Raw genomic sequence first — 25091 nt, forward strand, 5'->3', positions numbered from 1 at the left:
TTCCCAAGTTTCTCTGGATTTGTGGAGTGTAAAGGCGTTCATCACCAAATACTGCTAAATGAGTCCTCAAATATAATTTCAGACTGGTGTGCTACATACAGTATGCAAACTAACCAACAAATCAGCATTCAATGCTACGCACTGAACGCGCATGGACATGTTCTTGCCGCACTCCCCGATACCACCAACTTTACGTATGTACTGCCATTTCTTGTGCTGACATGCCATGATGGGTTCAAAGGACAAGTGCAATTCTTGTTTGCAGCTGTTTTTTGGTTGTCAACAATTTCTTCGATGCTGTGGGCCTTGTGGCTGCCAGTTACACTGCAAGTGCTTCAACATCGTTGATGAAGAGTACGAGCTATACCTGTCAACACGATTAAGCGCGTACAAGTGCTCACAGTGTACTAGATGCAACGGGTGCGACAGTATAGGGCTCCCTATGCCGGCTGTAAGTGCCCCGCTGGACCAAGACGTCACTGCTTGTGATGGAGCCTGTGGCCAACTTTGTGTCGTCGTGCAGGCCCTGTGCGACAAATTCGCGTCACTTACAAGTGTGGTTCTTGATCTGAAAAAGGACGACAGCCTTCGCTTGCAGCTGGCCCTGAACACAGAGCTATCGCGCAAATGTGCGCAGCAGCAGGAATGTGATGGAAACTGGTGGCTCCCTTTGGCGCCTTTATCAATGTCCCTTTGGTCACAGGCTGCAAGTCTACCTGTCCTATCCACCGACTTGGCATCGGTATGTGAACAACAGCCCAGTGTCAAATCGGCACCCACTCCAGTGGGTAGGTCAACGTGGGAAGCAATTGTGCATCTAGGCCTACAACTTGTTCAGTTCCGTCCCAAGACGAGGGCGAAGCTGTCGCTGGGGGCAAGTACTTTAACACGCTGGTTTCCGTGCCGGGAAGGTGTTTGCTTTTCGTGTCGCGCTTGTCCCCTTTGACAACTTGCAAGGAAATCTGTGCTACGCATGAAAAAATTGTTGATAGCAACAATGTTAACTGCCAAAAGCTCAAAGCGAAGCATGAGAGTTCCACTTCTTTCCGGGTCACAGTGAACAAGAACGTTTAAAAAAAAATCAATTCGATAGACATTTTGCCAAAAGGTTGCCTTTTCCATGTTGACCATGGCTACTTCTCCATGTTGACCAGCGGAAGCAAGCCATTTTCACATCAATGAAATTCCGCTAAAGCTGCTAGAGAAGGGCTAGTTGAATACTGCTTAGTCATAAATAAAAGCCGCGACATTCTCTACGCAATATTGGATGACTTGTGTTGTTGTATTCAAAAGGGCTCATCCGTGCCTGTTTCTTAGGTCGATTCTGAGGCGCGACTGCGCTATTCTAGACAGACAATACACGACATACCGACAGTATTATACTTCTAATAAGCCCTATTTAGAAAAGCTTCAAGTGCCAATGATGTGTTTGTTCACCGATGGAGTCAATTCAAACTTTACATCAACTTTAATTTCTTTCTCACAGAAGCAATGGCTCCACAAGCAGTCAGCTGTTTGCATGCATCCTTTGCAGCGAAATGCATTCACAAGACAATGTAGAACTGCAACAGTTCTGCAGTCAGAGTGTTCTTGGGAGTACTGCATCCAACACCTTTTATACCGCAGCTCTGGAGTGAATCCAGGATGTCCCGAAGGTGCGCATGCAGAGGCTGTTTTTTTGCAGTGGATTGGAGATTTTAGTTTTGACGCTTCTAAACATCTTGAATAAATCCCACAAAGGACGCTTAAGGTATCCTTTCTTGAACTCTCTAGTGTTAGGAAAGCTTTTAGGCACTCTGTACCTGATGACTGGATTTCGCTGATGCATGCAGTACACTTCTGATGTTTCAAAAAAGTGGGTAGGAGATGGCCACACAAATAGTACACAACGCAATCTTGTGCAGCTGGCATGCTGTATCCATGATCTGGTGCAGTGCTTCCCTTTGCCAGATCACTCTTTGGAGAAGTGCATAGCTTCGACAGGTTTAACCACAGCTTGGAGCTGTTCATGTGTTGCCAGCCGTTCCTTGTTTCCTGCCTTCATGGTTTCTTGAACAGCAGCAAGCATGAAACTTGGCTCTGCCATGACATTGCCAGTGATGCAAATCTTTATAGGTGTGTACAGACTTAAAAGTCTGTATACGTGAGAAGCTCATGATAGTCAGGTGGTCTTCATCCCCTGCAAAGCATCTAGTGACTGCGAAAAATCTCTGAAAGAAAAGTGGAATGATGTCTGTTTCCCTGAAACATTTTGAAACACTCACGTCCCTGTACCAACAGATATGTAACATATGTAACCTTTCTAAAGGTTTCCCCATTTCCTACCTCCAAGGGATCCTGGCTGAGTTTTCCTGTCAGGACATAGTGACTCAGAGTGTCTACCAACCGGGAAAACCGGGAATTCTCAGGGATTTTGAATAGTCTGAAGAAACTCAGGGAAAACTCAAGTAATTTGTGCTTCAATCAGGGAAAATTAGCTGTCATTTTATTGAAAGGGAACGAAAATCGCCCTACTGCTGGCTCGAGTAAAAGAGAGGAATCGTAACGGATTGTCTTTGACGACGTGTCGTCACCTGGAGGAGTTTCCAGTGTACAGTCAACGACCGATTTCCCGGACGCCCATTTTTGTGAAATGCCCAATAATGCGGACGGCTTCGCGGCACCACCACGTGCCCCTAGAGTCAATGTATAAGAACGTGTGTAATTTCAGACTCAAGAACCCTACGCTCTCCGATTTTCCAGAATTTTCGCCGCGACTGCAGGTCCGAAACTGCAATCGCCGTTTTGACTATCTCGCCGCCTTGAACCAGCGCTCTCGCACGCAGATCCGCTGGCAGCCGTAGCTACCACCGCGGCAACGCTAGGTTTAGCTGCTTCGACGTTAGCTATTAAGGTTCTTGCCGTTCGGTGCGCTGTTTTTCATTGGAAGAATTCGCCGCTGTCAGTAATGGCACCGACTCGGTCTCTGTAATCCTCGCAATTGGCTTCGAAGCTTAGAAAGCATAGCGCGTTGCATAATGCCGGTTCCCGAAAGGCAGCTTCGCCTCAACACAGCGACGTTACGCGGTTAAGCGTGCGTGAAGTATTGCGGTGAAGCTTAACAAGCGTGGGAAGGGGCAATTGTCACGGGACACAGTACGTATTCCATAATTATACACGCGTGCACTTGCTGTCTCCTGTCACAGTACGAGCACCGATATTCCTAATAAGTGTACTGGGAGGCCCTCAGAGCTTTTTTCGGACGTGCCTGCGAGGATTTGAGCCCGGGCAGTAAAAGACACGCATTCATTTTTTCGGACTGCCCGATTTGATTTTTCGGACGATTTCGTGCCCCCTTTGGGAGTACGAAAAATCGGACGTTGACTGTACAGCTGATCAAGAGGATGCTTCAAATGGTCCGTGGGGTGAACGCGTGGCTGAACGAGGACAAGAACAGAAGTGACCATTGCATTGAGGAATGATCGGGAAAGGAACTGTGCCGCCTCTTCTTTGAGGGAGCTTGAGCTCAAAAAGCAAAGTGTTGGCTGATGCAAAGATACAGGTGACCCTCATCCAAACCAAAATAAACTCTTGAAAGCAGTGAAACACAAAACGGAGTCATTGAACGTGGGGTAAGCGTATGTGAGGACAGTTGAGATTGACTTTCCAACTGCTGAGAAAATAATGTGACAAAGTTCGGGCCTAATGTCAAGGATCTTGCTATCACTTGATAGAAATAGCTCATTTTCGAAAATATTTGCTTCTGTATGCATATCTTTTTATTCGTTTTTGAAAATGTTCGACTCGATTTACAATGGGCTTTATCTATTTTCTTTTTCCAATATATTTTATTTTCTGTGCATTTTACTATCCCTAGCCTTCAGTTTTCTATTTTGAATAAATTAAACACTACTTACTATTCAAACTGGATTAAATTGTTTTCTTTATTTTTTAAAATGCTTACTTGAGAATGACAGCATCGGGCAATGTGGTGTCAGCCTGTCTTGACATAAAATAAAGTTCTGTTGCTCAGGGAAAACATGGAAAACTCAGGGAATTGGAAAATGTCAACTTGGTAGACACCCTGAGTGTGCTCCTTTGGAATGAAGGTCTCTGATCAGAACCAAGACAGACGCGAGTGTTACTCAGAGGGACTCCATGGTTACTTGTGAGGAAAATGGTTCTACTCTGTCACATTTACAAGTAGAAGGTATTCTTGGACCAACTTAAAGGTACACCAGCATGTAACATTCATTAGTAGTCCACAAGAAAGTAAAAGATCAACAAATTAGTTTTGCGCCGCTTTCTGCACTATTGCACACTTGCAGCAGTGGAGAAAGCAGCAACATGAACAGCACATGTGTTTGAACAAGCAAGTTTCATGCTTCAATCATCACGATACTGTTCTAACCGAGGCTTATTGTGGTCACCAAGTTTTCTTTGTTCGTTTATGTGTAATCAGTCTGCACTAAGCATGTTTACTTAGCTAGTGTTTACTACAATTCATCCTGCTATTGTACGTACAAGCATTATTTCCTGTAAAAAGCACGTTGCTATCACATTCATTGCTTAGCCTTTCTGACAAAACTGACTTGCTTTTGCATACCTCAATTTCTTTTGATGAACTTTGTATCCCAAAATGGTGGCAGCTTCACGTTTAGGGCATCAAAGAGATTATTCACCAGTAAAGTGTACTGTGCTGTTCCATCACAGCTTTCAAGGCTGGAATGTTGAAGTCTTCGGTACATGCGAGTCTTCTGTACATTATAACAGCAAACTAACTATTCTGAGCGCACGCCGGCGACAGACAGCGCAGACAAACACTAAGAAAAGCACTGAACGTGCCCACTGAAAGCCAGCGGCTCGATCCCAACACGACGCAAGCACCACCTCTCCGAAAGGATACGGTTGGAGCCACACCGAAGTGGACTTTTCCAACTGACCTAATCTAAAAACATTGACGCTATTGAACTAGCCAATCTGCCGCGTACGTACACCACTACGTTCAAATGGCACCCTCGGCGCGATCAAGGAGGTGCGGGAAATGCAATGCGTTGTCGACCCTGTCGAACTAGCCAATCCTCCGCGTGCGTACGCCGCTACGTTCAAATGGTGCCCTTGGCACCATCAGTGTATGCACCTATAGTGCGCAGCAGTTGGGAACGCCCATCGTGGCACCGCTATCTTCGAGGGTGTTGCGGGAAAGCTCACCACCTGTCAACAGAGCGCACGTGGTCTGGAATGGTGGAGCTCGATATATCCATTTTACGTCTGACCCCATGTGAAATAAAAAAATTAAAAATGCATGTATGGCAAAGAAGTCCCACACGGCTGTGCACGACACGAAGGACGTCGACAGGAAGACGCAACAGCGTAGGCTTAGCCAGTCACATCAGGAACAGCATCTAGCCCGAGCCCCACTTCAGTAGCATTGGCGATCCGGCTGCGGAGCTTTGCACGGCGCACTTCTTCCTTTCAACTTCCCCCCTCACTGAAGACAAAGCCGCACAGGAGGCCTTAGGTGTTATGAGGACGAAGGGCTCGTGATATGGCTTGAGCCGATCTATGTGCACAGTTCCGCGGCCTCGGCAATGCAGGTCCATAGGGGGCGTCAGAGGTTTGATGACGTACTTCACCAGAGAAGTTTGCCGTAGAACCCGGTAGGGTCCATGGTATCGGGATGCAAACTTGGAGGAGACACCTGGTGTCGGAGTAGGAGGCACTCACAACCAAGTGAGAGCGTCAGACGAAAACTGGTGGGGGGGGGGGGGGGGCACCCATTGTCATGATGAAATTTCTGTAGGGCTTGTTCTTGCTTTGTAAGGGAGCGAGCTAGTTGCCAACATTCTGCATGCCGGGCGGCTTCGGAAACCAGTGTACCCTCTGATAAGTTGGGACGGTAAGGAAGAATAGTGTCGATGGGAAATGATGGTTTGCGGCCATATAGAAGAAAGAAAGGAGAAAAGGCCCGTCGTTGACTGAGGTGCCGTATTGTAGGTGTACGTGACATAGGGAAGGATGAGGTCCCAGTTGGTGTTGTTGGAGGCGACGTACATCGAAAGCATGTCGCCAAGAGTTCAGTTAAAGTGCTCTGTCAATCTGTTTGTTTGCGGGTGAAACGCGGTGGTACAGCGATGAATAACGCGGCATTCAGCGAGAAGTTCTTGAATGACATCGGCGAGAAAGACGCGGCCTCGGCCGCTCAGGAGCTCGCGGGGAGCGCCGTGACGTAGAACAAAGCGTTGAAGCAGGAAGGAGGCAATGTCACCAGCCATGTCGACTGGTAGAGCGGCCGATTCTGCATACCTCATGAGATGGTCTATAGCTACAATGACCCAGTGATTGCCAGCAGAGGTCCGTATAGGTCTATCCCAACCCGGACAAAGGGTGACGAAGGGCACGGCAAAGGTTGCATTGGTCCAGAAGGGTGGGAAGGATCAGGCTTGTGGCATTGGCATTCTGTGCAAGAGCTAATGTACTTTTGCACATATGTGTACATACTGCGCCAATAAAACCTGTCACGTAGTCTGGTGCAGGTCTTGAAGAGACCAGTGTGTGCGCACTGAGAGTCGGCGCGTAAAGCGGCGCATACATCAGTGCGGAGCTGCCGGGGTGCTGTCGGAACTGTAGTTACGGCGGTAGACAATTCTGTCGCGGATGGCGAAGCTCGAAGCTTGTCAACGTAATGCTTGGGATGGTGGGCGTGCAGGTGAATCAGAGATGTAATCAATCAAAGATGAAATCCAGGAGTCCTTGCGCTCCTCCAAAGCCATGTCGACAGAAGCGAATGGGAGAAGTGGGTCGTCTAGGACAGAGACGCTGACAATGTCGGCGTGGACAGGCGAGCGCGAAAGAGCATCGACATCAAGTTTTTTACCTGAGCGGTAGACAACCTGAGTATCGTACTCTTGGAGCCTCAGTGCCCACCGGGCTAGGCTGCCGCAGGGATCCTTGAGAGACGACAACCAGCAAAGTGCGTGGTGATCGGTAACGACATCGAAGGACTGGCCGTATAGGTATGGACGAAACTTTGTGATGGCCCAGATGACTGCTAGACATTCTTTTTCCGTGACTAAATAGTTTGCTTCAGCTTTCGTGAGAGTGCGGCTCGTGTAAGCAACAACATATTCTTGGCAGCCGGGCTTTCGCTGGGCGAGCACAGCGCCAAGACCAACACCGCTAGCATCCGTGTGATTTCCGTGGGAGCAGTTGGATTGAAATGGCACAGTATCGGTGGTGTTGTGAGCAGGCGACGTAGTGTCGCAAACGCATCATCGCAAGTCGGGGACCACGTGGAAAGATTGGGGTCTCCCCGAAGAAGCTCTGTCAGAGGTGCCATAATCGAAGTGAAATTTCGAATAAAGCGGCGGAAATACGAGCAGAGGTCAATGAAACTGCGCAAGTCTTTTAGAGGCGTTGGCCTCGGGAATTTTTTAACAGCACGGAGCTTAGCGGCATCAGGGAGAATGCCGTCCTTCAACACGACATGATTGAGAATTGTCAGCTTGTGTGCCCCAAAGTGACATTTTTTCAGGTTTAGTTGGAGGTCAGCGTCACGGAGACAGCATAAAACTTGCTCCAAGCGATGAAGGTGAGTAGGAAAATCTGGTGCGAACACTGCTGCATCATCCAAATAACACAAGCACGTGTTCCATTTGAGGCCTCGAATAATAGTGTCCATCATCCGCTCAAAAGTCGCGGGCGTGTTGCAAAGTCCGAATGGCATCACACAAAATTCGTATAAGCCATCTGGTGTGATGAAAGCAGTTTTAGGCTTATCTTCTACAGCCATAGGCACCTGCCAATAACCAGAGCGTAGATCGAGGGAGGAAAAGAACTCTGCACCTTGTAAGCTGTCGAGGGCGTCTTCGCTTCGTGGCAATGGATAAACATCCTTTTGGGTTATTTTGTTTAGGCGACTGTAGTCCATGCAAAAGTGGATCGAGCCATCCTTCTTCTTAACTAAAACAACTGGCGATGCCCATGGGCTGTCGGACGGTTCAATGACACCCCGCTTTAGCATGTCACCTACTTGCTCATCAATGATGCGTCGTTCTGTCGACGATACGCAGTATGGTCACTGCCATAGCGGTGAGTGAGAACTGGTGTCAATCCGGTGACATACAGTCGTCATTCGGCCCAGAGAAGTGTTATGGCTGTCAAAAGCAGGGCGAAATTTCTTGAGGAGACGGAGAAGGTCATAGCGTTGCATGGGGTTTAAGGCCTTGTCGATGGCGTGGCTGAAAACGTCTTCAGGCGATGTGGCAGGTGCGGAACTGCAATAGAGGGTGTTGGCCTCTGACGATCCGATAGGAATTTTCCACGTGGTAATAGTGTCGTAAGGCTCCACAGTGCCGAGAGATTCACCGTGAAGCAACGTAATTGTGAATGGGAAGTGGTGTACAGGAAGGTGAGTAGCACCAGCTTGAAGGCCAAGCAGCGCAATTGGGAGTGGTCAGAGGTGGCAATGAACGAAAGCAGTGGAAGGTGTGTAGAGTATGATACAGTCGGAGGCAACGGAACAGGAGACAAGTGCCAGAACGGATGCGTGCGGAGGTATTTGGATGTCGTCAGTGAGGGACAACTTCGTGCAGCAAAGCGAAACGTCATCAGATATGGCATTGCCAATCGAAGAGAAGGCGACTTCTGCACAGGAGCAATCAATAACAGCTTGGTGATGGGAGAGAAAATCCCAACCTAAAATAATATTGTCACGAGAGGAAAAGCCAGTCAGTCAGTTCTAAGCGAATGGCCGTTTACAGTTCGTTTCTGCAGCGAGTTTAGAGTTGAGTTCTGTTGTATAGAACCGTAGTAATTTTACCAATGTTGCGAAAATTGAATGTGTTCAGCGACGTTTCATTTGTATCCTGTACGATCGATTTCTTGGACATTGTGTATTTTAGGTTTATGATCATGTACTGCGCATGTTTATTGTTAGACCCCTAGAAGTAAAGCGGAAATACTGTGATTACTTATTTTTGTATAAACTAATTTACAACCACTTCTCCTGTCCGTGGTTACTGTAAGCTGTAACGTTCTGCATGCCTCGTAATCCTAGCATTTTCTGTGTGAATTCCTCTTGCACCACTAACGCTATAACACGTCTTGTAATGCAGCAAAATACCTTGCATCATGATCTTGATATATTCTGCTCTACTATTTGCTCATTATGTGACTTCTGTCATTGATTAAGAAAATTTTTTGTTGCCTTTTGTACCACTGTTGTTTGAGATATTCTGTTTTGCTTTTCGGTGTTATGTGCTTTGTGCAACACAAGTGCACCAATATTTAGGTGTAAAGCTGTTCTTGGGCACTTTCACAAAATTAATTAAATGAAATAAAAAAATTGAAATGAAATGACTGTTCCAACTAAGAAATCATCACTTGTATTGGATTATAAAATTCGTAATAGATTCATTGAACAGACGATGAAGGTTGAATATCTCAGTGTGACTATCACACATGATCTGAGCTGGAGCAGACGTGTTAATAACATATACTGAAAGGCCCAGAGAAATCTTGGAATACTGCAATGTAAATATAGACAAGCGGCTCCTGACCTAAAAACTTTATACTTACATGATAACTGTTAGACCTGCATTGGAGTATGCGACTGCATTTTGGGACCCGTAAATGATCCTTTCAAATAAACCAGATTGAGCCAGTACAGTGTCTGGCTGTGTGATTTATATTTTCTAAATATCAGAAGTGAATCTGTTACAGCATTTCTCGCCAGGGCTAGCCTTCCAGAACTTGCTACATGCAGAAAAATAGTGAGGTTACTATTTTTTTGTGACTTGTACAATGCCATGTTAAATAAAAGTTCCAACCTGTACTTGTGGCCTTCTGCAGGGTGTTGTCTTGTTACGGACACCCATATACATATTTTGTCAAACCTTGCATGCCTAGGGTCGACATTTTCGCTATCATTTCTAGTCAGAACGATAGAAGATAAACAAACTCAACACAGAGGTATTTGAAGGTATGAATTCCCTAGTGATACTTAAAAAGAAATAGTACTTCCTACTTGTTCGATTTGGGGTTCTGTTGTCCTGCTTGTATGCCATTTGTGTGCTGTTAATGTTGTTTCTATGTTGCAATTGCATCTTTTTATTTGCTTCAAGTTCGCTATTAGTTCCATGTGCCATGTGTTCTTTGTATATGCAGTATATGCCACTTAAACTGTGTTATTTGTGTGTTATCTTTCCAGTTTTGATTCTTAATTTTTTTTTGCCACTTCTATTTTGTGAGCTTGTCTTTTCTTTCTTTTTTTCTTAAGTGAAAATACCCACCTTGTTACAGTCCGAGAGGGCTCATCATCATCATCATCATCTTATTTTATGTCCACTGTCTGCTCAATGCACTGTCTTACATAAGTGTAATGTGCAATTTAGATTCACATGATATTAGGAGTATTGCAGAAAAAAGCTACTATGTTGCATTTTGCAACAAATGGAAGGTGTAACCATGGAAATGATGCCATCAGGATGCTGAGTACATGGCACACTAACTTCCACCTTGTGGCAACTTCCATCTTGGGGATTTGCCGTACCCATAGAAATGGCATCATCAACTAGTTAAGCTGGATTGGCAATGGTGGCATGCCAACTTCTGCTATGTAACATCAATGCTGTGTTGCCATTGGGCACCACAGTTCTATTTTATGGGAGAATGAAATGTGGCATCCAGAGCTGGGAAAATTCTAGTCAAGGGTAACTCATTTTACTTGTATTTTGCGATTTCTACAACTAATAACTTGGATTTGTGTATGTTCATTATCATGATTCCTTTTGCCCTTACTTCTTAGGCATGGTGATAACAGATCTAGAACGAAAATGGTGGCCTTAACGAAGTGTTGCAGGGCCTTAACTTTGAAATAACAAGCCCTCTCCTTGTGCTTTCTGCAGTGTAGTCAATAGTCGGCAATAACTTGTGTGAGATGTGATTCGTGTGGAAAGTGGCAAAGGTTGGCGCCATTTCCTCCTGCACCTCTTCAGGGTGCACAGAGGTCAGTGCCGAATACGTGTTGTGAAAGGGGAGTGTAAAAAAGGACAAAGCTAGCCCTTGCGTGCATTGCAGGAGACCCGAGCAGCAGCAGGATGCGGAGGAGGAAGAGTCGTCTGAAAGTGAGGAATCGAGTGACGCATCAGTGGCAGGCCACTCACCCGAGTCGGGTGAGGCTGCCAGTAATAGCTTGTCAACTGGAGAAAGACGGGCCAAGCGTCAACACCACAAAAAGCGAAAGAGAACCAAGCGAAGAATGGCCGAGGCAGCTGCACAGCCAGTTCCTGAAGGAAGAAGGTATGCTGCAGCTTCTTTATCATCGCTGTCACCATCTGTTTACTTGTGTCCAATGCAGGATGAAGGCTTCTGCTAGGGATCTGTGATTACCCCTGTCCTGTGTCATCTGACCGCATCCTATGCAGATCTGCTCATCCGGCACCTTTCTTATTGCTCTGATAGACCGGTAGTTCTCTGCTCTACGCATAACCTGTTTGACTCCACACTTTCCTCTTGATCCTTCTGTATGAAAGATGGCCTGAGCTCGACAAGCAGCTAATGGCAAAAAAAAAAAAAAGATGGACAACAAGCTCGACTCATTCGGTGCTGTTGTATTTTTTCTGCAGCCCTCACAACGATTTGAACCCATCTGTTACCCTGTGCTATGGTGCAAGGAGCCTGTTGAAGAGCGAAGTTGTGAACATATACGTTGCTGTTGTTATTGTCGTGTTGCCAGTTGTCTATTTCAAACTGGCATAAGTGTCACTTATACCATACATAATATGTACATACAGGTAGTAAGTATGTACAGGGGTATGTACAGCTTTTCTTCTTCGTCTATTCTAGAATTGCATCCTCCACAGGACAAGCAAGGGCTTAGCCATACTGAAAAGCTAAGAATTCGGAGAGCTTGACTTCTTCGACAGAACAGTTTTGCGGCAGTGCATTGTATTGAAACGTGTAAATAGACAGTTTTAGTTTAATGTACGCTTCGATCCCATAGATCAAATGAAAAAAAAAAAGTGTATATATATATATATATATATATTGTTACGTTTGGAAATACACAGATGAAAGAGGCTATATACAGGCTATTTACACTTGAGCCAGACCGCCAGGCCAACACTCGCTCGCGCCAAGGGCACCGACCCACTTCGTCGTCGTTCTCGCGGCGGCTCGTCCCTCGAGCATCGCTCGATGATATACTGCCGTAATAATATATATATGTATATATATATATATATATATATAATTCTCAGTCATAGCACTCATAGTACAGCCCTCTGGGCCATTCTCTTTTCGAAAGTAGTCTTATTGGAGTTATAATAATTACACAAAGGTATTTCGCTCTCGTGAGCAGCAGTCCTTGGGATAGTTACTAGGGCTAGCTTCCCATGCTAAGTGTGCCGCGCTCGCCTAGCACCTGATCAAGCTTTTCCTAGTCTCTAGAGCCGCTCGAATTCGCTCTTATACACGGTTTTTCCAAGAAAGTACACCTTCCAACCACTCGTAATCAGCAAAAATCGACCATCGCGGACATCAGTCTCTTTCCACGTAAGTATGAGGCTCTGGACAGGAGCTATGGCGTTTCAACGTAACCTGGGGCCTAACAGACCAACCGACTGAGCTATCTCTCCGGTAAGCATCCAAGGGCCGCGAGTTCAAATCCCCTGTTGTCTTCCCTTTTTTTCCCCCTCTTTTTAATATGTCTTTTAGTATATCACTGTACGGAGACCCTCTTAAAAAAAAAAATTCTCCTCTATTATGTATGGCCACCAGCGCGCGCATTCGATCCCAAAGATGAGATGAATATATATATATATAGAAAATTATCAGTCATAGCTCTCGTAGTATAGCCCTCTGGGCCGTTTCCTTTTCTTTTCTTCGAAAATAGTCCTATTAGGGTTATTGTAATTACACGAAGGTATTTCGCTCTCGTCAGCAGCAGTCCCTGAGATAGTTATTCTGGCGGCTAGCGTCCCACGCTATGCGTGCCGCCCTCGCACCTGTTTAAGCTTTTCCTAGACGCTAGAGTTATAATAGGTCCGCGCAACCTTGAGCGATCGGAAAGCGCGTTTTCCCCTCTTGGCCGGCGGAGAAGGGAGGCTTTGAGATAGTTCAAGTGGCTGAGGAGTTCTATAGAGATTTATACAGTACCAGTGGCACCCACGGCGATAGTGGAAGAGACAATAACCTAGAGGAAATCGAAATCCCACAGGTAACGCCAGAAGAAGTAAAGAAAGCCTTAGGAGCTATGCAAAGGGGGAAGGCAGCTGGAGAGGATCAGGTAACAGCAGATTTGTTGAAGGATGGTGGGAACACTGTCCTAGAAAGATTGGCCGCCCTATATACACAATGCCTCATGACCTCGAACGTACCGGAATCTTGGAAGAACGCTACCATAATCCTAATCCATAAGAAAGGGGACGCCAAAGACTTGAAAAATTATAGACCGATCAGCTTACTGTCCGTTGCCTACAAAGTATTTAATAAGGTAATCGCAAATAGAATCAGGAACACCTTACACTTCTGTCAACCAAAGGGCCAGGCAGGATTCCGTAAAGGCTACTCAACAATAGACCATATCCACACTATCAATCAAGTGATAGAGAAATGTGCAGAATATAACCAACCCTTATATATAGCTTTCATTAATTACGAGAAAGCGTTTGATTTAGTCGAAACCTCAGCAGTCATGGAGGCATTACGGAGTCAGGGTGTACATGAGCCATATGTAAAAATACTGGAAGATATCTATAGCGGCTCCACAGCCACCGTAGTCCTCAACAAAAAAAGCAACAAAATCCCAATAAAGAAAGGCGTCAGACAGGGAGATACGATCTCTCCAATGCTATTCACAGCGTGTTTACAGAAGGTATTCAGAGACCCGGATTGGGAAGAATTGGAGATAAAGAGTTAATGGAGGATACCTTAGTAACTTGCGATTCGCTGATGATATTGCCTTGCTTAGTAACTCAGGAGACCAATTGCAATGCATGCTCACTGACCTGGAGAGGCAAAGCAGAAGGGTGGGTCTGAAAATTAATCTGCAGAAAACTAAAGTAATGTTTAGCAGCCTCGAACGAGAACAACAGTTTACGATAGGTAGCGAGGCACTGGAAGTGGTAAGGGAATACATCTTCTTAGGGCAGGTAGTGACCACGGATCCAGATCATGAGACTGAAATAACCAGAAGAATAAGAATGGGCTGGAATGCGTTTGGCAGGCATTCTCAAATCATGAACAGCAGGTTGCCACTATCCCTCAAAAGGAAAGTGTATAACAGCTGTGTGTTACCAGCACTCACATATGGGGCAGAAACCTGGAGGCTTACGAAAAGGGTTCTGCTGAAATTGAGGACGACGCAACGAGCTATGGAAAGAAGAATGATGGGTGTAACGTTAAGGGATAAGAAAAGTGCAGATTGGGTGAGAGAACAAACGTGGGTAAATGACATCTTAGTTGAAATCAAGAAAAAGAAATGGGCATGGGCCGGACATGTAATGAGGAGGGAAGATAACCGATGGTCATTAAGGGTTACGGATTGGATTCCAAGGGAAGGGAAGCGTAGCAGGGGGCGGCAGAAAGTTAGGTGGGCGGATGACATTAAGAAGTTTGCAGGGACAACATGGCCATAATTAGTACTGACCGGGGTAGTTGGAGAAGTATGGGAAAGGCCTTTGCCCTGCAGTGGGCGTAACCAGGCTGATGATTATTATTATTATTATTGTAATGAAGAAAGGCAGAAATGACATCCCTATCATCATCAAGAGCGGAGGGCACGAGATCGGCGCTCGAACACCACCATCTGGCTCTCCCGACCTACTGTTCTGAGCTACCGCCTGTTTGTTGGACTCGTCCAATAAACCTCCTTACATTTGGTGGATCGTGCTGGGTACGCACATCGCCGACACCCTGGAACTCCGATCCCATACGTTGCACTCGACCATGCAAGCTGACGCTGCCGAACCGCCGCCATCTCTCCTGGCCGCCGTTTGCCCCGGCCCGGTTCGCCAGCGAGACCCCCCGGTATTTTCAGGTACGAAAGACCAGGACGTCGAAGACTGGCTGTCGGCCTACGAAAAAGTTAGTGGACCCAACAAGTGGGATGACTCTGCTAAGCTGAGTACCGCGAACTTTTATCTGGCTGGCGTGGCGAAGCTTTGGTATACGAACCACGAATCGGAACTTGAGAACTGGTCTGCTTTTAAAGAGGCAATATCTGCCATTTTCGGTCGCCCTGCCGTGCGGAAGTTACGCGCCAAGCAACGGCTGCGCACACGGGCACAGGAACCAAACGAAACTTTTACCGCCTATATTGAGGACATAATCGATCTCTGCAGGCGCGCCGATGCTTCAATGAGCGAAAGTGCCAAAATACAACATATAATGAAGGGTGTCGACGACGATATCTTTCAAATGCTTCTCGCGAAGTCTCCTGGCACAGTGTCTGAAGTGGTAACTCTGTGCCACAGCTATGACGAATTGAGAAAGCAGTGGGCTCTCAACCGACGTTCATCTCACACACACAGTCAACCACGCGTTGCACTGGACATCGTGCCTGACCAGTCGCACCTTCTCGCACAAATGAAAGAATTTGTGCGTGAGGCGGTAGCCCGTCAGTTCTCTCTCCTGCCGTTTGCTCAGCATGAGGAGCTCCCACAGCAGCAGCAACTGCAGCGACCAATCCCGTTGGCTCCCGTGCTTCGACACGTCATCCAAGAACAGATTTCCGAGGCCATGCCGGTGCCCATTCAGCAGCAACCTGTCGCTGCGCCTCTTAGTTACGCTGACGTAGTAAAGCGGCAGCAGCTTCAACAGCCCTCACCGTCCCATGGTGTGTCGTATGCTGCATCCTCGATTCAGCCGTCCGTGACATGGGCTGCTCCCATCACTGCGAATCCCTGGCGAACGCGCGACAACCGGCCGATCTGTTTTGCATGCGGTGGCCCTGGTCATATCGCCCGATTCTGCTGCCGTCGCGCGCCAGGATACTCAGACGCCCGTTCGCAGAACTACATGGATCGTCCACGCTCTCGTTATGAGAGTCCGGGTCCGCAAACAAGCACGTCTTCACGTGACTATCCGCAACCCACGTCTCGTCGCTCACCTTCACCCCGTCGCCGATCCTTGTCGCCCATGCGTCGTCGACCAGCCCCTGAAAATGAGGGAAACTAGCCCCCGCAGTTCGTGAGGCAAGAACTGCGCTGTTGAAATGCTCAAGTCCTCGAACTTTGCCGTCGAATATTGTCGAAGTTTCTGTAGAAGGCACCCGTGCATATGCTCTTGTCGATACCGGTGCTGCCGTTTCTGTTATAGACGCCACATTTTGCCGCAAGCTTCGGAAGGTGACCACGCCTCTTGAGATGATGCCCTTACGTACAGCGAATGGAGACCCTGTTCAGCCTATAGCTGCCTGCACTGCTCGACTTATTATCGCTAAAGAGCACTACACTGTTGAGTTTATCGTCCTTTCATCCTGCTCGCACGACATCATACTTGGCTGGGACTTTCTATCGCATAATCACGCCATTATTGATTGTGCCAGATCTGAACTTGAGCTCTTTCCGTTGTGTGATTGGTCCTACAACCCAGTTCATCAAGCCGCGCACAAACTAGTCGTAACAGAAGACACAGAAATTTCGCCGAGAGCAGCTGTTTTGCTCCCCGTGTTCTGCAACAGCATATGTGATGAAGCTGCATTCTTTGAACCATCACGCCTCCTTCTAAGTCGGAAGCCACTTCTTCTTCCTTATTCGACCCTCTCTATTTCGAATGGAACAAGCGCTCTCTGCCTCACAAATCCTCTTCCGTATCCCATCAAACTGCTTAAAGGTGAATCCCTTGGATGCGTGCAACCCATTTATATCGGCCAAATTTTTTCCGTGCAGCAAGATTCAGCTCGACGCGACCTCGACGTCGTATCCTTCTGATGTACCAGCTGCCGACCTATTCGATTTGTCACTCGCAGACGGACTGTCACCATTTGAACGCTCTGCTCTTCTCCAGCTGCTCTACCAGTTCCGCGACTCTTTCGATGTTGCCCAACGTGCCCTTGGCCGAACTTCTACCATTGTTCACTACATCGACACCGGCTCCAACTCGCCAGTGCGACAACGTCCTTACCGTGTCTCCACCGTGGAACGTCAAGTTATTACCGACCAGGTTGATGACATGCTTAAACGCGACGTTATCCGCCCTTCACAAAGTCCATGGGCATCACCTGTGGTTCTCGTTAAAAAAAAGGATGGATCAATTCGCTTCTGCGTTGATTACCGGCGCGTAAACAAGGTCACTCGAAAAGACGTGTACCCGTTACCCAGAATTGACGATGCCCTTGATTGCCTACAACGTGCCGAGATTTTTTCATCGTTAGATTTGCGTTCCGGGTATTGGCAGGTGCCTTTAGCAGAGGCCGACCGTTCAAAGACAGCCTTCGTCACGCCTCACGGTCTATATGAATTCAATGTCATGCCCTTCGGCCTCTGCAATGCGCCTGCCACCTTCGAGCGCATGATGGACTCTGTTCTGCGGGGTTTGAAGTGGCACATATGTCTCTGCTACCTCGACGACATTGTTGTCTTTGCGCCAGATTTCGCAACCCATCTGGAACGCCTCAACCATGTCCTGACGTGTCTGAAGACTGCTCAGCTGCAACTAAATCTCAAGAAGTGCCGCTTTGCAGTGCGGAAACTTACAGTTCTCGGTCACGTCTTATCAAAAGACGGTGTGCTTCCGGACCCGGCTAAACTACGAGCCGTGACTGACTTCCCCAAACCGACGACTCTAAAGCAGTTACGAAGCTTCGTAGGGTTATGCTCCTACTTTCGTCGGTTTGTGCGCAACTTCGCCTCCTTAATTGCGCCTTTGACCAAACTTTTAAGCAGCGCCTCAAATCTTTCGTCATGGTCTTCTGAGTGTGACCAAGCTTTCTCCACCCTTCGCCGTCTCCTGACGTCACCACCTATACTGCGCCACTACGATCCTACGGCCGCAACTGAGGTGCACACAGACGCCAGTGGTGTCGGCCTCGGTGCTGTTCTCGCACAACGAAAGCCTGGGTTCGCAGAGTATGTCGTCGCATACGCCAGCAGAATGCTCACCAAGGCTGAGTCAAACTATAGCGTCACCGAGAAAGAATGCTTGGCAATAGTCTGGGCGCTTGCCAAGTTCCGCCCTTACTTATATGGCCGGACGTTTGATGTAGTGACGGATCATCATGCATTATGTTGGTTGTCTTCGTTGGAGGATCCGTCAGGTCGCCTTGCCCGCTGGGCTCTTCGACTTCAAGAGTTCGACATCCGCGTTATATATCGTTCCGGAAGCAAGCATGCCGATGCTGGTGCACTGTCGCGGTCACCACTATCCACCGAAACTGCGTCCATATCCACTATAGACCACCCATTGTCAGCTCTTGACGTCACCACCTTCTCCTCTACACAGCGCCACGATCCCTGGATCGCTTCACTTCATGACGTTTTATCCGAGGCACCCACCCTTTCGACCACTCGAACACTGCGACGCCAAGCTTCGCAATTCAGCATCCGTGATGGCCTCCTGTACCGGTGCAACTACTCGCCGGATGGTAGGAAGTGGCTCCTAGTTATCCCCAGAACACTGCGCTCTACAATCTGCACGTCCTTTCACTCCGACCCGCAGTGTGCTCATGGAGGTGTCTTCAAGACCTATGAACGCTTACGCCAAAGGTACTACTGGCGCGGAATGTTTCGCTTTGTCCGCAAGTTCATTCGCGGCTGCCAGGAGTGTCGGCGACGCAAAAAAACCACCGCATCCTGCCGCAGCTTCATTACAGCCCCTTCCATGCCCAGACCGCCCATACAACCGCGTTGGAATCGACCTTTATGGACCTTTACCTTTGACCACGGCGGGAAATCGATGGGCTATCATTGCTGTCGACCACCTTACACGATACGCCGAAACCGCTGCTCTCCCCACCGCGACAGCACAGGACGTCGCCTCTTTCATTCTCAAGCGTTTTGTGCTTCGACACGGTCCTCCTTGCGAACTCCTCAGTGACCGTGGCCGCGTATTTCTCTCTGATGTAATCCAAGCACTTCTCCACCAGTGCAACATTGTGCATCGGACGTGTACTGCCTACCACCCTCAGACGAACGGTCTCATTGAGCGGTTTAATCGGACACTGGGCGACATGCTTGCGACACATGTTGCATCTGATCTGTCCAACTGCGACCTGGTTTTTCCATTTGCGACATACGCGTACAACACCGCTACGCAAGTCACAACCGGGTATTTTCCCTTCTTCCTTCTGTACGGTCGCCAGCCGACGCACACTATCGACACGTTGCTGCCATACGCACCAGATGCCTCAGAGTGCACGCCCGTGTAGGAAGCCGCCCGTTACGCTGAAGATTGCCGACAACTAGCCAAGCGCTTTACTACAGCCGACCAACAACGCCAGAAAAGCGCCCGCGATGATGACCACTCTCCTGCCGCAACATTCACTCCTGGAGCACTTGTGTGGCTGCTTGTACCACCCTGCGCCCCTGGCTTGTCGTCCAAACTTCTCCCAAATTATCATGGTCCCTACCGCGTCGCCGAGCGTACTTCGCCCGTAAACTACGTAATTGAACCTCTTACGCTGCAAGGCGACCGTCGTCGACGTGGACGTGATGTTGTTCACGTAGACCGCCTCAAGCCGTACGTCGACGCTCTTGTCCCCATCTGTTAGATCGCCGGGATGGCTCCACCTTTCTCGACGGGGGCAATTGTAATGAAGAAAGGCAGAAATGACATCCCGATCATCATCAAGAGCAGAGGGCACGAGATCGGCGCTCGAACACCACCATCTGGCTCTCCCGACCTACTGTTCTGAGCTACCGCCTGTTTGTTGGACTCGTCCAATAAACCTCCTTACATTATTATTATTATTATTATTATTATTATTATTATTATTATTATTATGCTACCATTGCGTGCGCTATAATATAGCTGGTTGTTGCTGCATATGTGCAGAACTCTATATGACCCATAGCATATAGCATACGTGCGCATTTTCTCAGATTTAGCGTTAGCCTCTTTGCATGGTTTGTGTAGTTTGCGTGAAACATGGCTGTGGTCCTGGATGCCCGCTTCAAATTGAATTTGGTATGTATTTTGCAAAATTCACTTCGTTTGTAACAAAGCACTGTGTAAACGGCTTTCGCTTAGTCTCAGGTTGCTTTGATGGCAGAAATATTGTGGATAACCTTGCATAGTTTTCGAGATCGCTTCTCGTTTCGAACGAGTTGAAGCCTAATGGAAGAAACATTCGAGAGGTCAGCGCTACCTATCGCTCCAGTTGGGAGATAGCCGCAATGGCGGCATATGGCCTCTGAGATCCAAACATCTCACAGGGCAACTAAAGGTGTAACAAACGTGCGCTGTTTAGCATACGCTATACTATAGCATATAGCACATGCTGTAGTTGCATACGCTGAATTAAAGTTGTCTTATAAGAAACGCCAAAATGTGCAGTGAAGCCTACATGTGTGCAGCAAAGTGCACCTTCGTTACTGTGTGAACGAAGGTGGGCCTTTTTTCGTTTTTTAACAACAAATAATTTTTTTTTCTGACAAGCTTTCCCTTTCTGACACTAACTTCTTGCTTGCTCTTGCCTTACTTAATCAACAGAATAGCTTGCATGCAAAAAGAAACAAAGAAATATTTGCGACTTTTTTGCAAGTTTAAAAAAAAATGTTGCTGTCCCTAAAGGCTCAAAAAAACAGGCTGGTGAGTTAGTTGGTACTGCATAACTTGAGGTATAGCGCAAAAGGGCCTGCACATGTTTTTGTCTTCTCTGTCGTCCTGTGTGCCCTTTAGCACTGCGCCTCCAGTCCCTAAAGGGTTAATCTCAACTAGAATATCTGTTACCTGGATTTGCTCTTGACTCCATATTGCTATCTCCCTGTCTCTGTGTACCTGCCAACTCTCATAAATTTTCCATAGTTTTCGTGTTCCTGAAATAGGTGAAATGAGCAGTAACACAGCTGTGATCTGAAGAGAGTATTTTGCTTGTCACTTTGTGCTGTTACAAGTTTGCTGTGTCTCAAGGTAAAGCAACGATAATAAATACTTAAGTATCCTATAAAAGGTGTATCCTGAGAGCAAAAGCGAGCAGCTAGGCCGCACCGCAGTGAATGGACAGGCGTCGACCAGCAAGATACGTGAGGTTATTCAAACACATTAACTTATAGGAAAACGGGGTGGAGGGGAAGGAAGATACAAAGTAACAAACCATGCGCAGTGTTCTATTGTGCAACAGCTGCCTTGCAGATTGCCACATTTCTCTTTTCTTAGAATCCATAATGCTATGCAGGCTTTTTTCATAGGTGGAGTGACACAGTTGAGGTTGAATATCTGTGACGTCCACCGGCACTTCCTGATAGGGATGCATTTCCGTCACTGGACCGCAAACTGGTCTTCTCCATGCCTATGCTTGGGACTGCATTGGATGTTACATCGGGCATTCGTTTATGAACCTGGTCTGCATGCCGGTGAATGGCACTGTTGTTCATCTCTACAGACACCACTCTAGAACCCGCTGTTGACTTGATCTTGCCAGGAGTCCATTTGTCTGGTTGGTTCAATCATTTTGAACATACACTGTATTACCTGGCACGAACGTCCACTGCGCACTGGCCATCCGACTCGTCTGGGGGGGGAGGGAGGGCTGGCACGCTCCTGGGGGGAAAACACATATCAGGTCTTGTTGGCAGCTTGTAACACAATAGAAATTCCGAGGATGAAAGCCCAGATTCTTGCGGCGCGTTGTGATAATGGCATAGAAGCCTTGCTAACGATGCATGCAAGTCCATCGCGCCCACATTCTTCAAGCCGTCCTTTACAGTGTGTACAGCATGCTCTGCCATTCCGTTACTCTGAGGATGATAGGGGGGGGTACAAATATGAATGCCATTTCTCTGCATAAACTGAACAAATTCCCGGCCGAATAATTGAACCCCATTATCTGAGACAACTGTGCGAGGTAACCTAAAACGGCTGAACAGAGTGCGCAGGGCTTTGACTATGCTACGGGACGTTGCCTCGGACGACGGAATGGCTTCTGGCCATTTACTATGCGAGTGGACGACTATGAACAACATTTTGCTTTGAATCGCTCCTACGTAGTTGATGTGTGTGCTAGACCACCTCTCATGCGTTTTAGGCCAGTTTACTGGTTTCTGCGTAGGTGGCATTGGCAGTGCTTGGACACAGTTTTTACAACTCGAGACATGCCGAGTGTCTTCATCTAACTTGTGCCACCAGAACTTCAACCTGACAACCACCTCCATGGTAGAAACCCCCTGATCAGCAACATGCAACAACTTCAAGAGCCTCATGTTTACCACTGCTGGCACTATAACCCGATGGCCCCTGTACAGCAACCCCCAATGAACCAAGAGCTCTTGCCACTTTTTGTGGTATTCAGCAAGGTCTGGTTCATAGCTGCTTGATTTTCTTGGCCAGCCGTCAACGGTGTACCTGTACACTGCAGAAAGCGTGACGTCGGTCGATGTTAACGCTTGTAGTTCCTTCGCAGGAATAGCCGGCTCATCCCAATGGTGCAGCATGAGCTCTGTCGCATGAGCTCTGTCGAATCTTCCTAGGCACCAACTTCATGCAGTGAAGGTTGAGGCAAACGATCCAGTGCGTCAGCTGTTAGTAGGTGTGTACTGGGCTTGTAACGCAGACAATACTTGTAAGCACCAAGCAGAAGTGCCCATCTTTGCATTCTCGCTGCAGGCATCGTGGGCGTTTGATGGTCTGGTCTTAGCAGACCCAGCAGCGGCTGGTGATTTGTAACCAGACTAACCAGACTAACCAGACTGAACCCTTTTCATTGATGTGATGTCCAAAATAAGTTACGGATGGTTCCTGGAAGCAGCATTTTTCTGAACGAAGCTTTATACCATGCTCACAGAAGCAGTGCAAGACTGCTTTCAAGTTTTGGTTGTGCCTCCCCTTTTATTCTGATACGAGAACGTCATCCAGGTATGCTTGCACTCTCAATAACCCTTGCAATATTTTCTCAATTGTTTTCTGAAATATTGCTATCACTGAAGAGATATCAAAAGGCACCTATTGTATTGAAAAAATCCCTCGTGTGTGTTGATAACTGTCCATTTCCATGTGTCTTCATCTAAAGGAATTCAATCTTAGCATCTTTTAAGTCTAGGATGCTGAACTGGTCGCGACTGTGCAAATTAGCAAACATATCGTCAATCACGTGCAGCAGATATTGTCCTACTTTGCATACTGCATTCAATGCGACCTTGAAGTCACCACAAATTCTTACTGCCCCGTCTTCTTTTAGCACCGGAACTATTGGGTGTGGCCCATTCAGAGTGTGTGACGGGTGATAAGATTACCATGGCCACCAGCCTGTCTAGCTCATTCAAAAATTTATATTGCAATTCAATTGGAACTTTCCTGCCTTGCAAAATTTCGGCTTTGCTTCGTCCCGGATCAGCAGACACGCTGGTGACCCTTTGAAAAGTCCAAGCTCTTCCATGAATAGGTCCGCGAACTCTTCCTTAAGGGTAGTGTCCATGCTCTTACGACTGGTTAATGCAGCGACGTGCCAGAGCGATCGTCATTTGGCATTCAGCTTCTGCAGCACTTCACGACCACAGAAGGTCATGCCATTGCAGCCTAGCACCACCAAACTGCATGGAACTGTTGCTGATTTGTACGAAATGTGCAGTGGCAGTATGCTGAAGACTGGAAGTTTTCTAAGATAACAAGGTAGCGTGATATTTGATTGCTGTAGTGGCGGCCACCGTTGATGGTGAGCTTCATAGACGTCCCATGGTATAACACAAACTGGGGAGCCAGTGTTGATGTCCATATTTCATTTCATGGAATTCTACTTGAAAATTTATCATATAGGTGGAACCAGTGTACGAGCGGTGGTTACGGACCAAATTTGTGACACCTCACTGTGACACCTCGCTCCCTGTACCATCATGGCCATCGTTCTGTTTGCAGTTTTGTGCTGTCTACATAAGACATCTCCAGCATACCATTAAAGCTTGTTTCTCTCTCCCCCTCTCTCTCTGTCGCACATCCAAGCTAATTACCTTCGTCGGCTGCACTTAAACACCTGCGCTTATGTACCGGGCAAGCCGGGCTGCGGTGACTCGAACTAGCACAGCACTTGCATTGTTTTTCGTCGCCACGCTGTTCCACTTTTCCAGATGTAGACTGGTGCCATTGCTTTATCCTTAGAACTTTTCCTTGATCCGACGATGCTGTGCCCATACATATTGCATGTATTTTTTGCAGCTAATGCAAGTAGCCAAGCATCCTTCAGAGTCGATTCTTTCTTCGCAACCAGCTGCATTTGTAGGTTCTTTGATTGCACGACGCAAACAATCCGGTCCCTTAGCATCCCATCTCTCGTAGAACCAAAGTCACAGTTTATTGCAAGCCTCTGAATTTCTACCATGAATGTGTGCACTGATTCTCCTTCCTGCTCACATCAGCTGGAAAACATTAAGCTTTCTGCAATTTCACGTGGTTCAGGATCGTAATAGTCGTTAAGTGCCTTCACAGCTTCATCATACTTTGCGAAGCGCGGCTTGTCTAGTGCAAGTCTTCCACTTAAAGTATCGATTGTCTTCGGTCCAAGGGTGGCAGTCAACAATGCTTGCTTCTTAGCATCGTTACTGATTTCATTTACTTCATAATAGGCTTCAGCTTTAATAAGGTAGGACGACCACTTCGTCGAACTCTGTCAGCACGTGGCACGTGGTGGTCTGTGAGTCAGTCCACTGCAGCGTTTTGGCCGTTTGTGATTGAAAACCTCGTCGCCACTATTGCAAAAGTGAGTGGCTAGGCTGCACCGCAATGAACAGATAGTCACCGACCAGTAAAAGACGTGTGGTTATTTGAAACACGTAAAGTTATAGGAATATATGGTGGGGGACAAGGAGAGAACAAAGTAATGAAGCATGCTCAGTGTTCCACTGCGTAACTGCTGCCTTGCAGATTGCCACACTCACTTTGTGCTGTTGCAAGTTTGCTGTGTCTCGAGGCAAATCGTTGTTATAAAGTACGTGGGTGTCCCACAGATGTTTCCTCAGAGCAAA

General features: G+C 47.3%; 1 protein-coding gene across 6 annotated transcripts in view; it reads left to right on the top strand.

Moving 5' to 3' along the window:
• Nucleotides 1–25091, top strand: part of LOC142568051 (nuclear exosome regulator NRDE2) — a 268770-nt gene that overhangs the window by 40974 nt on the left and 202705 nt on the right. For all 6 annotated transcript variants that reach the window (XM_075678129.1, XM_075678132.1, XM_075678130.1 and 3 more), the window contains exon 3: nt 11059–11280. In XM_075678129.1, coding sequence (XP_075534244.1) covers nt 11059–11280 — 222 coding nt within the window. The remainder of the gene's footprint in view (nt 1–11058; nt 11281–25091) is intronic.

The sequence above is a fragment of the Dermacentor variabilis genome, unplaced genomic scaffold (assembly GCF_050947875.1).
Source record: "Dermacentor variabilis isolate Ectoservices unplaced genomic scaffold, ASM5094787v1 scaffold_16, whole genome shotgun sequence".
Classification (NCBI taxonomy): Eukaryota; Metazoa; Arthropoda; class Arachnida; order Ixodida; family Ixodidae; genus Dermacentor; species Dermacentor variabilis.